The following is a 16,306-nucleotide window of genomic DNA, read 5'->3' on the forward strand; positions in this document are numbered from 1 at the left end:
AACAATGAAATGTAAAAAAAAATAAAAAATGGAAAACCTGAGTATCACAAGTAGTGCTGCTAAGACTCTGCTCAGAATCAGTTCATAATATGCACATGTTTAAGTTCCTTCACAGTGTTCACTGTGGGAATCCAAAGACAGGAGACAATTCCATTGTAATTATATACATTACACTCATCTGGAAATCAGCCAAATATTTAACCCGTGTACTCGGCGCATAATGGCAGGTTATTGTGGCCGACTCATTTTCTCATGGTTAACCCAGCGCCTTAGCCAAGCACATTTTCTCCAGTTCGGCTTTACCCAAATCCAAAAGGTCACAGACTATAGGCCAATGTAATGCCTCATTTGAAAGCTAAGACCCACAAAACAGATTTTAACAGATCGTTTTCCTTGTGTTGTTGTTGCTTTTTTCATCTCACTCATTGTGGCTTTGTTATTGCGTATTTGTCACATTCATCACTTTTGTGTCAAATTTTTTGGTCCATTTTTCACACTGTTTTGTTGCTCCTCTGTTGCCTTTTTGTAACTTTTTTTGCTGCACAGTCAACGCCTTTTTGTCGTTTTTTATTTTTTATTTTTTGCGTTTTTATCCTTGTTTTCCTCTCATTTTTAGATTTGGGTAAAGCCGAACTGGAGAAAATGTGCTCGGTTCAAGTGGGGGTTAAGAGGTCAAAAATAGATGTTTCAGACGGTATAGCTCAGTGGAAACATGAACAATACTATGGGACTTTGTAATATGGCTGCAATATACGAGTTTACAGCCGATAGAGTTACCATGGAGATCCGGCATCTTTGCAGCTGTTATACATTTCTATTGACTAACATTAGCTAAAAACAGTATAAAAAGTGTGTTTATAAAAAAAAGTGTATAAAAATAGCCGTGGAACATTTCCATTAGCTGCTGAGTTACTGCTGGTAAATACATCTAACTCACTGTGGTGTCCAAGTGTTTTAATGTGAACAATAACTCCAGTATTTTAATCTCCATTAGTTTACAATTGCTGCTAATCCCATAATGCTTAGCGATATGACGTCCCGTTCCCGAACTCTATAGGCCAGAGTAAAGCTACAGAACTGAATTGCTGATGAGCTTTGTTACAGGCTCAGCTAGGTTAAAAGGTGTAACAAAAACCAAGATGTAAAATGGTTTTAAACAAAGTTGTGATTTAATAAGAGGTCATGTAAAAGGTAAAGTTAACAAAAGATGTAACAAAAAAAATCAAACAAAGGCTATTTACATACAAACAAAAGGTTGACCACAACAAAGTTACTAATAACTAACTGTACAAAACCAATTTCACAAAAACTAACAAGTATCTCCAAAACTAGTCACAGTAGGCCTAATAACAAAACGAGTGACAAAATGAGAACAAACTAAAACCGAGTGTTTGTGGCCAGTACGCAACAACAATGCGTACTGGCCACAAAGACCAGCAGCCCCGAGTGTTCGGAGGTGTGGCTTTTTAAAGGCGTGGCTGCAACAGGTGGTTGATTAGGGGCCAGGTGTTCAGATGTCGCACCAATCAGGACCGGGGACGAGCAGCCAACCAGAGCCGAGCTTGAAACTAGTTCTCCAATCGCAGGCCAGAGCTCACACAGCCAGATGTCCATGGAGGGAACGTTTTTTGACACATTTTCATCACGTTTTTCTTGCTTTTTTTGCCATGTTTTCACCACGTTTTCGCCATGTTTCATTGCTCTTTTTGTTGTTTTCTATTGTGTTTTCATCATTTCTTTATTGCTTTTTTTGTAGCATTTTGGCCACATGTAGTTTTTTTTTTAACTTTAAGTTTAATGGTTTTGTATAGCCCAATATCACAACAGAAGTTGCCTCACAGGGCTGCACCAAACATGAAGGCAATAAAACAGAGCAATAAATATGACAATGTAAAGATCAGGAGAATGAAGTATCCAGGCAAACATAACGTCCAACAAGCGTCGTCAGCATGTGGCGACCAGTGGCGCGGGTATCCCCCGTCCTTAGACTCTCCAGCACGGCAAGGAAAAACTGAAAAACCCAGCGGGCGAAAAGAGAAACCTTGGGGAGAACCACAGAAGGAGAGATCCACTCCCATGGACGGACAGGCTTTAGAGACCCAGGGCCGAAGGATCCCTCAGCAGACGGGCCAAAATTGCAGACCGTTGCAGATTGTCAAAAAACACAACCAAAAAGGACGAAAATGTGACAATCATAACGAGGAAGAATCTTAGATGAGTTTTGTAGGTCTTAGCTTTCAAATGAGGCTGTAAGCTCCACTCGAGAAGCTTTTAGATTTGGGTAACGCTGACCTTGAGAAAATGCACTCGGTTAACACAACATTAAGACTTTTTTTGACAAAACAATGTAAAATCTGTGTCTAATCATTGCACTGTCTTGTATTGCAGTCGCCTGGATGCCAACCACATCACCGCTGTGCCCGATGACAGTTTTGAAGGCCTGCAGCAGCTACGCCATCTTTGGCTGGACGACAACAATCTGACGGAGGTCCCGGTCGGCTCACTCAGACACCAGGCCAATCTGCAGGCTCTGACGCTGGCGCTGAACCGCATCCCACACATACCAGACAACGCCTTCGCTAACCTGACCAGTCTCGTTGTGCTGTACGTACTGTATTATCCAGCCGCCAATTAATGTCTCTGTTGGAATTAGAGTTTGAGTCATGACTGACAGCGCCGGGTAAAATCATTTCTGAAGCAGCCGCAATTAATCACACGTGACGTTTCAAAACATGCAGGTGACTGAGTTTGCTGCAGATTTCTTTACGTAATTATGTTTCCTTCTAGAATCACAATCAGAATGGGTTTTATTGCCATTAAAGACAGTACAATCATAAAGTAGGATTATGTTTAAGTCAATAAGGGCATGCAATATTAGACAAATATGATAAAAATAATAATAAACAAGGCAAGACAAGTTTATTTGTAGAGCACAATTCATACACAAGGCAATTCAAAGTGTTTCACAGTTTCATAAATACAAGAAAACAAATAGAATCAATAAAAACATCAACATAAAATTAATAAATTACAGTAAACGGCAGGAGTGTAGATAAAATACTTTCAGTCATATGCATCGGTAAAAAGAACTGTTTTCAGCCTAGATTTGAACATTGTCAGAGTTGAGGCCTGTCTCACATCCTCATGAAGACTGTTCCAGGTTTTAGCTGCATGAAACTGAAACACAGCCTCACCTTGTTTATTATTGACTCTGGGAACCACCAGGAGACCCCTCCCTGAAGTTCTCAGGGCCCGAGATGGTTCATACGGCTGTAACATGTCAGAGATGTACTTTGGAGCTAAACCATGAAAAGACTTGTACACAAGCAGAGCTGTTTTAAAGTCTATTCTCTGAGTGACAGGAAGCCTGTGCAGAGACCGGAGCACTGGACTAATATGGTCGTATTTCCTGGTTCTTGTCAGGACTCGAGCAGCAGCGTTCTGGATGTACTGCAGCTCTGATAGCTCGTTTAGAGAGGCCAGTGAGCAGGCCGTTACAGTAGTCTAACCTGCTGGAGACAAATGCATGGATAAGTCTCTCTATGTCTGGTTTTGACACTATTCCTCTGATCTTAGCAATGTTTTTCAGATGGTAAAAAGCTGCTGATGTTATTGCTTTGATGTGGCTGTTTAAGTTCCGGTCTGAGTCCATGATTACTCCTAGATTTCTAACCTGATTTTTTGGTCTTAGAGAGAGAGACTCAAGGTGACTGACAACACTTTGTCTAAGTATACAAAATATTCACAATAGACAGTACTTTGTGGTTTTATACATGTTTTTGTCCTGTGTTCAGTCCTGGCTTTTGCATTGGATAGACTTGGCTTGGATAGAGTGAACACAGTTTTAAAGCAGCAGTGCCTGAGACTCTCCTCACAGCAAATCATTTCACCCACAAGTTTGGTGTCGAACCAACCACTTTATGACAAAACTGAAACAATATTTATTAGGTATCACTTTATTTTACAGTACATTGATGGGTTGTAGCTAACTAAATTTAGTACAATGTAATGTGCTCTGTAACCATGTTCAATAACTTGTACCTATGGGTTTGATACACAATGGAATAATGTGTATTTGCAGTTAGTAGGTTCATAATGTAATAAGACATCACTCTAACCCTAACCATAAGCCCTTACCCTAAGGGTCTCGTGTCCTATTACATTATGTAACTACTATAATATATGTATTAACACAAGTTATTCCATTGTGTATCTAACCCACAAGTACAAGTTATTGCAGATTGTTACGGAGCACATTGCACTGTACTAAATTTAGTGAGGCACAATGTATCAAGGTACTGTAAAATAATGTGATACCAAAATATATAACTTTTTCAGTAACTAATAACGTATTACTTAAAGAAAATACAACAATATATTAGTCATTTAAATGTTTGAACAAAAAAATGCCAAACTCCCTCCAAATAAAATGCAGCACCAAATCAAGTTGGACACTGGTGAATAAAATCTGCCGTCTGTAGTTACTGTCGTCAAAACAAAACAAGACAGAAAGGGGGAAAGCGAAGGAAAAGGAAATCTCTGACTGCACTTTTGCTCTGTGGCTTTATTACTATTCTCAGTTTATATTTTGCCAAAAGTAACTCAAAGTAGCCACATTTTTGAAACAGTAATCTTTCATACAAACATATTACATTTTTAAAGCTTTAATCACTAATATAGAATATATTGTAATGTTTAGGTTACTTTCCCAACACTGTAGATGAGTTTGTGGGAAATGCAACAAAAATTCTCAGTGAGCCAAGAAAGCACTAAGCTGTGTGTCTCGGCCACTTCAATGCACAGGGTTTCAGTAGTATGCAGTGTTACGCTAATTAAAGTGAGCATCCTCCACAATGGGCTCGATAGTGTCCCGCATAGGCCCATATCCTAAATAACTCAGCAGGTTGGAGTTTCTTAGGCCTTAATTAAAGAGGCACTCTGTCAGAAGACTTCATGTTTACAAAAACGACCTGGGGGAGAAGTAGTGGGAGTCAAAATAATGGTGCACTAAGTATCTCTCCAGTCAGACGTAGACATGAACTGCACCGCTCCACAGCTGTGTTATCAGAGGGAATGTTTGTGCGCTACATTTGAGGGCATTTCTGGTATAAATATTAACCTGCTTTGAGATATTTTTACCCTCAGCCGCACGGGTCACACGAGCCAAAGTACTTGTTGTCCCAAATCTGGAGGAGCTGAGAAGGTGGCTGTTTCAGGAAGGTTTTATTATGGTGGGACGGTAGCTGGGTGGCGATAGCAGGTTCGACTTCCAAAAGGGAATGGGGCCTTTCTGTGTGGGGTTTGCACATTCTCTCGCGGTTTCTCCCTGAGGCCTGCGCTCTGGTCGCTCTCTGCTCCTGACAGGCTTCCCCCAAGCTGACACCAAAGCTGAACACCTTCATATGACCATGTAATTTCCCTCAAAAAGATGCTTAATACAATCACATAATGCCACAGCAGGATGTCGTGAGTGGTTTGGTCCCCTGGCTTCTTTATACATTCACGCACACCCAAACAGAGATGAGCACTCTTCAGGATAAACAGGAAGAAAAGCCTTGGATCTATTAGACAGAGAGCCCCGTTCATGTACACAGACCGCAGACACACACCTGATTTACGAAGCGCTCTGCTCCTTTCAAATGAACTCGGACTCAAACCATATTGTTTAGAATGTAAAGTCTTCAATTCACGCAGGTTTGAGTTTTTACTTGGGTTGTTTCTTCTTCTACTGCTGATGATGTGTTCCTTGGATTTCCCTGGAATTTGCTGCGTAGTCGACAGAACCCACAAGTGTCCTCCACATTTCTAAAAGCCAGCAGACCATCACCAGACGCTCACAAAAGAAACGAGGTTCTTAGAGAGCAGTCTTTACTCAAGTAGGGCTGAAACGACTGATCGATTGATATTGAAATAGTCGACAACTATTTTATTAATCGATTAATCGTTTTCTGGTTCACACAGACTAAAATGGAGCAAAAATTAGATAAAAAATGTAGATGAAAACCTACTTTGATTTTATATTTAGGGTCTGTAGTGTTTTGTGCATTGTAAATTTAATTAATAGAGCCTTCAAAAAACATTTCCCTTTCGTTTACTCCATCAACACATCCTCAAACGGCGCCACTTAAGCTATAATGTGATAAAAAAATTGAAAAAATATAATGTTCCTACACCATTCACGGCCAAGCAATTAATCGATTAATCGTAAAAATAATTGATAGATTAATCAATTACAAAATAATCGTTGGTTGCAGCCCTATACTCAAATGTCTTCTTCTTCTTACATAGACATTGTTTTTACATGAAATACGAGTGACCAAAAGGAGGTTTACGGACCACACTCTTATTGTACTATTGTTCTAGTATTAATATTGACGATACTAATGTGCTGAAATGTCCTGTTCTCTTACAGACATCTTCACAACAACCGCATTAAGGCAATAGGAGAGAAGTGTTTTGCTGGGCTGGTGAATCTGGAGACTCTGTAAGTGCTGTTTGTATTAGCCGTGTGTTTGTGTACATTAACAGTTCCCCGCCCTCCGCTGCTCCACTCCTCCAGACATCATTGTGTCCACTTCCGCCTTTAATTGCTCCAGGATAAATAGAGCAAAGTACACGATGCTTATCGGTTCTGCCCTCCCACTGCTCACTTCCTCCGACTGGAGAGAGTGCAGTGTCACCCCCATCTTAGCTGAGGAGGATTTACTGCTGTCTATCAATGGGTTTGGGTCTATAAGCACTCGTAAAAATTATTCATCACAATGTAGAAAATAGAAAGATTCATTCTAACCACCTCTACGTCAATGTCACACCTTTTCACGTCTCTACTAAGCACTAATGTTAAGACTAAGCAGCAACAATGCCCAGTAATACGTTTGTTTGGGATGAGAACTTACTTCCTGCTACTGCCCAATAATATATGGATGTGAAACACTTAACACTGTAAGACAAGAATTTGCTTTAAAATGCTGAAACTATTTATTCTTCAAGTAATTGTACAACAATTTTGTGACTTCCTGTTTCCATCATGTGTGTTACAGCGATCTTAACTTCAATAACCTGATGACTTTTCCCAAAGCGATCGAGGCCCTGCCCAAACTCAAAGAGCTGTGAGTATCGTCCTGCTGGAGCTCCCTGAGGGGGGCATTTTGTTATGGGACGAGTTTTCATGCCTCGACATAAAGAGGTCCTGTCAGCCGATATAAAGGCACTCAGACAAAGAGGCTAACTGGGGCACGCATTAAAATTAGCCCAACAATTCTTTCATTATTTGGACCGAGTCTCCTTTTGAGGACACTCCAGATGGCTGCATTACTGCACTGGAATCTTACATTTCTCTAACTTTAGGCTAATTACATACAAATATGTTTCATCTAGGGCAGGGGTTTACTAAGGTCAAAATGAGAGAAAAAAAGGGGATTTTTAAGCCTTTATATTAAATCTAACAATAATTGCTGTGCTTTGAATATAACGCAGTTCATTGAATCCTGTTATTTTTCTCAAAAAATACATTTTGGCTCCTAAACATCAGAATGCGTACAACCTATTTGTACACAGTGTGCCAATGCAATGATGTGTTTCTCCTCTGCTCAGTTCAACACACTGCTCCAGGTTTAGTTTAGTCCTGGTTCTCGCTGCCGATCAGGAAACCGCTGAGTTATTTGCAGATTACGATCGAGCCATATTTCAGTCATTCCACAGCCGCTTCTAAAAAAATTAAAAGTGTCCAGGAGCTCAGGGGCAGCACTTCTCTCTCTGTTCATCTGGGCTGTAGTTATTCCGCTCTTCAGCAGTCAGAGAGGGAGAGGGATAGCACATGCAGCCGCTCCTATGAGGGGATTCACAGTTGGGTCCAAAGTTTGAACCCAATCCGGACCGAGGTCTGCCATTCAGTGACCTCTGGTCTCGGGTGTACATTTTCACATTTCCACTAAGTTTAGGAAAAAACAAATGCTGTAGGTGACATGACATGCCTGGTGCGGTGTTTTGTTTCATTCGCACATGTTTCAGTGTTCCTGCATATTCAGTCTTCCTCTTTTGCCCTGAAAACACTTGCCCACAATTCAAAAAGCGTCACTCAGAGTGATCTGTAACGTTGCTCTGAGTTTTATTGTCTAGTGACCTTCACCAAACCTGCTCAGGTCCTGTCTGTGGTTACAGATCAGCACATTTAAGCAGTCAGACCAGGTTTAGCACCCTCTGCTGGCTTTAACTATAACTACACTTGATGATATCTGAAGTATTAGGGGTATTGTCACAAACACAGGGTAAGAATCCTGATTTAAGCACAACACGGGACCTTTAACCTTTGGATGAATTAATGTTTACTTTTTGAGTTCATGCTAATGTCTTAATTGTGTCTCTGACCTTCTTCCTGCAGTGGCTTTCACAGCAACGACATTGCTTCCATACCTGAAGGGGCCTTCCATAACAACCCCCTGCTACGAACCATGTAAGGTCACTCCCTCTGATCCGCTAAAACTACGCTCAGATACACCCAGCACTAATGACCGTGGCGGGACAAATGCCAGCGTGGTGTCTCCGTGTGCACTCATGTAGGACAGTGAGGAGTGTGGTACCAGTTACAGTTGAAATATTGTCTGTCAGCATAAACTCTACTTATTTTACCTTTCTTCCTTGTTGTGTTTGGGTAGCATTTTATTTTACAGCCCTGTAAAGACACGATAATAGGATAGAAGTAGTGTGGTAACCAGCGACAATGGGAGATAATGCGTTTTGCAGCCCTTTTTCCAATTTACCAAGGAAATACGAACCATGTTTTCAGTCTTTATACTGACTTAGTGCTGTGGTGTTTGTTTGTTTGTTTTTTATCACCAGGAAATATATTAGATGTGTGTCCTATCTCTGTCTTATCTTATCAGACTTACTGTGCAGTAACGTGCCACAAAGTTTCGTTATTTTACTTCAGAAACCTAAAGGATTACCACATCAATTCATATTACTCGATATCTTTAAAGTTAGCATGAGAAATAAAACAAATCTCAACAAATATATATGTTTGTGTTTGACAAGCAATAAACTAAACTAAACAAAAATCTGGTGATAATAGTTCATTAAAAGACAATAAACTTTATATGAGCTATAAATAGTTATTGCTAATAGCTCGTCAAAGAGGACAGGTTTGCTTACGTAGATACATTTTTGCCTTGTATCCAGCTACACCATCTCCAATGATTACAAATGATTGAAAAGCAGACATTAATCTTGGTTCATGGTCAGGAGTATGTTACTGGAGACTATTGTTCATGTTTATCCTACTTCATCTTTATTATACAACATCACACCTGGAAATGAAGTTTAAAATGGCTGCTGAGAAAATCTATAGACTTATCGATGAAATATTAAAATGTTGTCAATGACTAGGGACCTTTTATGTGTCATAACCAGAACTCACTGTCTTCAGTCAGTGTGGTTGAAACTCCAGTCCGCTGTCCAGAAGATGGTGCCATTTTAGCATTGTAAATAGCAGCAGTTTGACCTCTTGTTCTGCCTGTGTCACAGACATCTCTACGACAACCCTCTGTCCTCTGTCGGGGCCTCAGCTTTCCAAAACCTGTCCGACCTGCACTCCCTGTAAGTTCCTTTGCACCCACACCCCAAAACAGGCTTCAAACATTATACAGCATTAGAATTATAAAGGTTTAGATCTCTTTTAGTTGCTATTGTATTATGCACATATACAAGTATTTTCTTATGGTAAAGAAAATGATTGATTAACTTATAATACTGCATTTAAGATAGAGCGTTTTGAAAAAGAAAAGCCAACATTTCCCTGCCTGACCCCCACAAAAAATTGCCACCTGGATTGAACTGTCTAGGTCTAGGTTCAGCAAAACTATGAGCCCAAAGAGTCAGCTGACGACCTGAACATCCTGATTGACCGGGTTGTTCCATCAATGGATTTAAGGTTAAGGTATATTTTATTGTCCCCATAGGAAAATTCATCCTCTGTATTTGAACCATCCTTTGATGCCGCTGGGGCAACCCGTAAGGAACAGTGGGCAGTGCAGCGCCTAGGGACCCATGTGCAGATGTGGAGCCAGGCTGAGGGTCAAAATCACCTGGCTGGAGGGTTAACCTATTGTGCATGTTTTTGGCTTCTTCTTTCCTGATGGCGCATATTCAAAGATGATAATGCCAGGATTCATCAGGCTCACAGTGTGAAAGAGTGGTTCAGGGAGCATGAGAGATCCTTTTCACACATGGATTGGCCTCCACGGTGTCCGGATCTTAACCCCATTGAGAATCTTTGGGATGTGCTGGGGAAGGCCTTGCACTGTGGTCACACTCTCCCATCATCGATACAAGATCTTGGTGAAAGATTCATGTAGTGAATGTGTGCTGTAATCAAAGCTAAAGACAGTCCAACAAAATGAGGGACATTTTTTTGTGGGGACTTATTTGGTCAGGCAGTGTGATTTTGACTTAGCTTCTCTTAAACATTAAAAGTACACATATAAATGATTTTCAGAAACAGACTTAAGCACATGAATAAATGGAGGGGTATAAATATGAACGCATTGTAGTGATTACGGCTGATTCCTTCTTTTGTTTAGGATGTTGCGTGGAGCCAGTAAAATGGAAGACTTTCCTATCCTCACCAACACCAACAATCTGGAGAGCTTGTGAGTGTCATAAGCTCAGCTTTGGCCTTTTTACACACAGTATTCTAAAAGTGACTTATTTGGTTTTATATTTACAGAACGCTTTCAGGCACAAAAATATCAACGCTCCCTGCAGACCTGTGTGATGATCTCAAGCTTCTCAGGACGCTGTAAGAAACTTGTTCTTTAATTAGCGCACAAATATCAGCATGATTGTCTTGCCACATATTGAGAAGTAAAGACTTAGACTGAAAGTGTTTCTTTGGCTGTAACTTTCAAATAGATTAAATGCATGTTTTTCTCAATAGAGATCTGTCTTACAACAACATCGGGGAGTTGCCTTCTCTTCAGGGCTGCATCCAACTTCAGGAGATGTAAGGGTGACAAAACTGTGATTATGCAAATTACAAGTCTGATAAATGTTGTCTGTTAACCATGTGTCTAATACAAATATACATTTTTTTCCCCATTTGCAGAAGCTTCCAGCACAACTCTATCCAGCAAATCGACAGAGGCACTTTCCAGGGGCTCACGTCTCTCCGCTTGCTGTGAGTCAGCTATTGCAACACTACGTCCCCGAGGTTTATCAGTCGGAGTGTGACCCACATTTATTTATGTTTTACAGAGACCTGAGTAGGAATGAAATCCGACTGGTTCATAAAGATGCTTTCCTCACTCTGTCTGCACTTACCAACCTGTGAGTAATACAGATAATATTAGCAAAGGCGCAAAAGTAGAAATAACTTTGTGTCACTATTTTGTTTTGTTTTTACGAACGGACAACTTTCCCTTTAACTTATCTGAGCTCACGGACAATACTTAAATGAATCCGTCAAATGTTTGGGAGAATGCTGATAAAAAATGCAAGTCGCTTTCCTTGTATTGTCTTCTGGCGAACTAACTTGTGCCTGTTTTAAATGAATTGTGCAGAGACCTGAGCTTGAACTCCCTGACCGTGATCCCCACCAGTGGCCTGAGTTCTCTGAGTCAACTCAAGCTGTCCGGAAACCCAGGGATGAAAAATGTGCTGCCTGCAAAAACACTGCCAAAGCTCAGGTGAGGGGAAAGTAGGTCCACACTTATATGAAGCTGATCTACAAGCCACAGATATGCATGTATGTCCACAGTAAGTTTGTTAATGTGTTTGGTTTTCCCGACAAGCTGCACAATCTAAAATGAATGCTAAAAACATCCTAATTTGTTTCTACTCTGGTAATCCAATCTTATAAATGAGAAATACAGGTTAATGACTTGAGCCGGGTCAGCCACCTGCGGAAACATCCGAATGAATAAACACCAAACGCATCACACGGACATGTTGCGCTGATGTGGGACAGGATGTTTGCTCATACTTGCTGTGTTTTTTTCTTAGATCCATCTCGGTGCCCTACGCCTACCAGTGCTGCGCCTTTGTGGGGTGTGACCAGCCCAGTTCAGAGGAAAGCGATGCAAAGAAATCAGGTAGGAAAGCTATGTTGAAAAGAAATGTTTGTGGTATGCGCTAGTTTGTGGTGGCCCAAAGTGTGATGCTCAGTGTGCTCGCTTTTTAGATCATTGTCTCAAGCACCCGTTAATATGTTGATATTGTGAATAAATTAACATTTCCTATTGTGATACTATATAAAATCAATATCTCATTAGAACATGTTTACCTCATACCTCCTTTAAAATGTCCAATACTGTAACACTGGAGATAATCCTCTTCATATATATTATAAAATGTTTATTGCATGTACTAAATAAACACAATCTTTTATTGCAGGGGCAGAAGTAGAAAGAAACTCCATGTTAATGCATTGCTCCCCTTCCCCAGGTTTGTATTGAAAGTCTAAAACTATATTTTCTTTGTAGTGTCTGTTTTCCTTGATGTGTCTTGTGCATTTCAGGCGCCTTTAAACCCTGCGAGCACTTGTTGGGGAACTGGATGATTCGTCTGACCGTGTGGTTCATTTGCCTGGTGGCACTGGTCTTCAACAGTTTGGTTCTTGTTGCCACATTTGGACCCACTCACCGGACGGCCCAGCACTCCTACCCCTACTCTCTGCCCCCGGCCCGTTTGCTCATGGGGTTGCTGGCGGTAGCTAACCTCCTGACGGGGCTGTATGTTGGTGTCCTGACTGCGCTGGACCTCGCCACCTGGGGCTCGTTCGCTGAGTTTGGGGTGTGGTGGGAGATGGGCCCGGGCTGTCAGGCCACAGGGGTGCTGGCGGTCTTCTCCTCTGAGTGGTCCATTCTGCTGCTGGCTCTGGCTGCAGTGGAGCGAAGTGTAGCGGTGCGTGTGATCCTGGGGAAGGTCATGCTGTCCCCGCGCAGAACCAGCTCTCATGGGGGGTGTTGGAGAGGGAGTCGGCGCTTCAGCCTGGCCGCGGGGCTCCTGGCTCTGCTGGCTGCGACTGGGGCCTGCATGCCGCTCCTGACCTCCAGCGACCAGGCCTCCCCGCTCTGCCTGCCCTTCGCGGGGATCGACAGTCCGACTCTGAGTGTGACTGTGGGGCTGGTGCTGCTCAATGCTCTGGCGTACCTCTTCACTGCAGCAGTCTACACACAGCTGTACTGCCACCTGGGTCGAGTGGAGCTGGCCGACCCGGAGCAGTCTGGCGCCCTGCGGCACGTGGCCTGGCTCATCTTCACCAACTGCATCTTTTTCTGTCCCGTCGCGGCTTTCTCCTTCGCCCCTCTCCTCACCGGATCGGCCGGGGGTCCGGAAATTGCCAAGTCTGTCACTCTGATCTTTTTCCCCCTCTCCGCTTGTTTGAACCCTGTGCTGTACGTGTTCTTTAGCCCAGCCTTCAGGGAGGACTGGTCCCGGCTGCGTGGCCTTAGAGGAGCGTCCCGAGAGGCTAAAGGTGAGGGTCAGTGTGATGACGGTGGTGGGAGCTCGGAGCTGACAGACAGAGGCTCTTCAACACTGGGCTCAGAGTGTGGGCTGTACTCACAGCTCTGTGCAGAGGTGTGTGAGCACTGTGAGGCGGCGCTACAGGCCCGGACCTGCTCCGCTTCTATGTGCAGACACTTGGTGAAGTCGCATAGCTGTCCCACGCTGTCAGGGGCGGCCCTGTGCCCACGTCCCGAGGGCTTCTGGGCTGACAGCGGCACGCCTCTGGCCCAGTCGGAGTATGCGGACGAGGGAGACTCTTTTGTGTCGGACAGTTCAGACCAGGTGCAGGCCTGTGGCAGGGCCTGCTTCTGTCAAAGCAGGGGACTGCCGCTGGTACACTACTCATACAACATACCTCGAGTCAAGGACTGACACGTCCTGAACACAACAGAGACTTAAAAACTCAATGTGCCAACTACCGTTCAAAAAGACTACAAAAGCACTTAGGTATGTACTTACTGTGTGACCAGAGAGGCAACCATTTATTTAAAGGGAACTCAAAGAGTGGTGGTATTAAGAGAGTCGTCTTTACTCTAAATGAGCACATCACGATACAGAGTTGTTGAACAGCCTTGGTGCCTGCCTCTGGAGCTCATGTCGACAGCCTTTGACTCAAATTGTGTTATAAGCTTTTAAAACATGTTTTTATTTGTATGCTTCTTGTTGATTCCTGAGCTTCTTCACCCAAAACTTAATTTTACATGGATGTCTGATGTGAAATGTAGCACGTTTCACGCTCTAGGTTTCTGTGTGAATGTAAGGTGGTCCTTTTGACCCACTGGTGGGGGATACTGTAACTTCAGCAATAATTTATTAATGTCTGTGATCCGAATCAGAATGATTTAGCTCCACGCCAGTGTCCACGAATAAACACCTCTTCATTCGGTGTAACCATGACCAAGAATGTGATTAAAGTAGCAGATATCACTGTTTCGGCCGCAGCTCCCATGCTCCACAGGACGTTATTTATTGTCAGAGCCGCAGGAACATGTGGGATGAGTCAGCTTTGGAAAGGTGGTCTACAAATTACAGCTAGATGATTATCCAGGGTTTTTACAAAATGGCACCAATGTTTACACACAAAGCGTAGCTTTATTAAATCCCTTTTACAGAAGTCATGATGTTAGTTTGGATAATAAGATTTTTTTTTAATTGGACATCAACATAAATTTACATTTGTTTGTTTGTTTCACTGTTTTATATCTGTTCTGATTCTGTTTGCTTGGATATTACATTGTTTATTTGTTTCACTGTTTTGGTGTTTGGTGCAGCCCTGTGAGGCAATTCCTGTTGTGATATTGGGCAATACAAAACAACTCGATTTGATTGTGATCAAATCAGCAGTTTGGAAAACCCTGTGACACTTCTGCAGTTGTAATGTTTTTTACAAAACAAACTGAATGGAAATAAATCAGATTTGACTCGGAAAATTTAGTCTAATAATATTTACCAGGTGCACACAAACAGGAACTTCAGTAAGCATTAATAGGAATGAACACTGTCCAAGTTACACATGCCGTGTAATCCCAGTCTTCCCGGTTTTCTGCTTGATGTGCGCCAGACAGGCAGCTGAGTCAACAAGGAACATGCCAAACTTTTATAATGAACTTAAAATCCAAAATGTCATTCTTTAACCACAGATAAACGTAGGAACAAATTACTGAACAATCCAATAGCTTGAATATCCACCACTAAAATCTGTTAGCTCTAGTTGCAGCTGTACCATTTATTCGGCCATGCAGTTGTTTTAATGATAAGAGCCGCGCTGCAGCGTGCGACAGGGTTTGGCTGCTGTTTGTAGAGCATGACTGTACACATAAAGGTGGATCCGCCCTTGAGCATGTATCCACAAGTGCGCATCATGTGAGCACTCAGGAATTTAGGCAATGTGCATTTGTAGTGCGTTCAATTCTGGCCTTTATGATCTGATTATGCATTGCCAAATGTTGCCTGCTTTTTCACAGGCCTGATCACAGATGCGTGTGTAATGACCATAACATGTTGAGTGCTTGTAAATTCAATCTTTGCTGTTGCAAATTTTGACAGAAAAAAACGTAATCAAGAATGGGATGCTAAGTTAAGGAAGCTACCTCTATAAATGCATAGGCTGCGCTTTGTTTCATGGTTACTTTCTGTATGTTGATACACGTTTATTCTTTGTTTTAATTCAAAATGTGGGAGGAATGTGTACTGTAAACTGTGATTATTTTTAGCCAAACATAAACTATGAATATTTTTTTTCCTTTAATAGCTAGGGCAAAAAACTATAGAATATTTCACAGAAATTCAAGTTAAATGTTTTGTTGTTTTTTTCTTGACAGAGATCCCCAGGTTGATCTATCTTTTTTTCTTTTTTAGTCAAATGATTTGTTCTAATTGTGAATAAACAATACACATAAATTGTCTAAATTTGAATTCTTCTATACTTGCTGCATATGTCATGATCAACCTGCCCATCGTTCTTACATGTAAAAATAACTAGAAAGGTACAGCGGCTCGACTGTTTTGATGGGACCCCACAGGCCGGCCTTCGCTCCTTCCTTTGACACTGACTGACTGATGACACCAGGCTGGGAGAGCATGAGTGATGATCTACTGTTTTGTAGACACTTTTACCCAACTGTTAAAGTACTCTATGGGGCCAGTATGAATGAGTGTGTTTTTTTCTGACTCACAACAGATAAAACAATCAGCCATCTTTACATGCATGTGTCCAATGTCTTCATAACCATTGTCTGTCTCAAATATACAAAAAAGTATAAAGTGAAGCTTAACACAAGTAAAAATGCCTTTGGCTTAGTGT

General features: G+C 41.9%; 1 protein-coding gene across 1 annotated transcript in view; it reads left to right on the plus strand.

Annotated features, from left to right (window-relative positions):
* lgr4 (leucine-rich repeat containing G protein-coupled receptor 4) overlaps positions 1 to 15,956 on the plus strand; it is a 38,767-nt gene extending 22,811 nt beyond the window's left edge. Inside the window, exons 5-18 of the mRNA XM_079555704.1 lie at positions 2,389 to 2,604; positions 6,413 to 6,484; positions 7,041 to 7,109; positions 8,381 to 8,452; positions 9,523 to 9,594; positions 10,578 to 10,646; positions 10,724 to 10,795; positions 10,934 to 10,999; positions 11,102 to 11,173; positions 11,251 to 11,322; positions 11,556 to 11,681; positions 11,998 to 12,086; positions 12,388 to 12,438; positions 12,512 to 15,956. Of these exons, the coding sequence (XP_079411830.1) occupies positions 2,389 to 2,604; positions 6,413 to 6,484; positions 7,041 to 7,109; positions 8,381 to 8,452; positions 9,523 to 9,594; positions 10,578 to 10,646; positions 10,724 to 10,795; positions 10,934 to 10,999; positions 11,102 to 11,173; positions 11,251 to 11,322; positions 11,556 to 11,681; positions 11,998 to 12,086; positions 12,388 to 12,438; positions 12,512 to 13,875 (2,482 nt within the window). The 3' untranslated portion in view covers positions 13,876 to 15,956. The remainder of the gene's footprint in view (positions 1 to 2,388; positions 2,605 to 6,412; positions 6,485 to 7,040; positions 7,110 to 8,380; positions 8,453 to 9,522; positions 9,595 to 10,577; positions 10,647 to 10,723; positions 10,796 to 10,933; positions 11,000 to 11,101; positions 11,174 to 11,250; positions 11,323 to 11,555; positions 11,682 to 11,997; positions 12,087 to 12,387; positions 12,439 to 12,511) is intronic.
* The last annotated feature ends 350 nt before the right edge of the window (positions 15,957 to 16,306 follow it).

Source organism: Gobius niger (genome assembly GCF_951799975.1).
Source record: "Gobius niger genome assembly, chromosome: 4".
Lineage (NCBI taxonomy): Eukaryota > Metazoa > Chordata > Actinopteri > Gobiiformes > Gobiidae > Gobius > Gobius niger.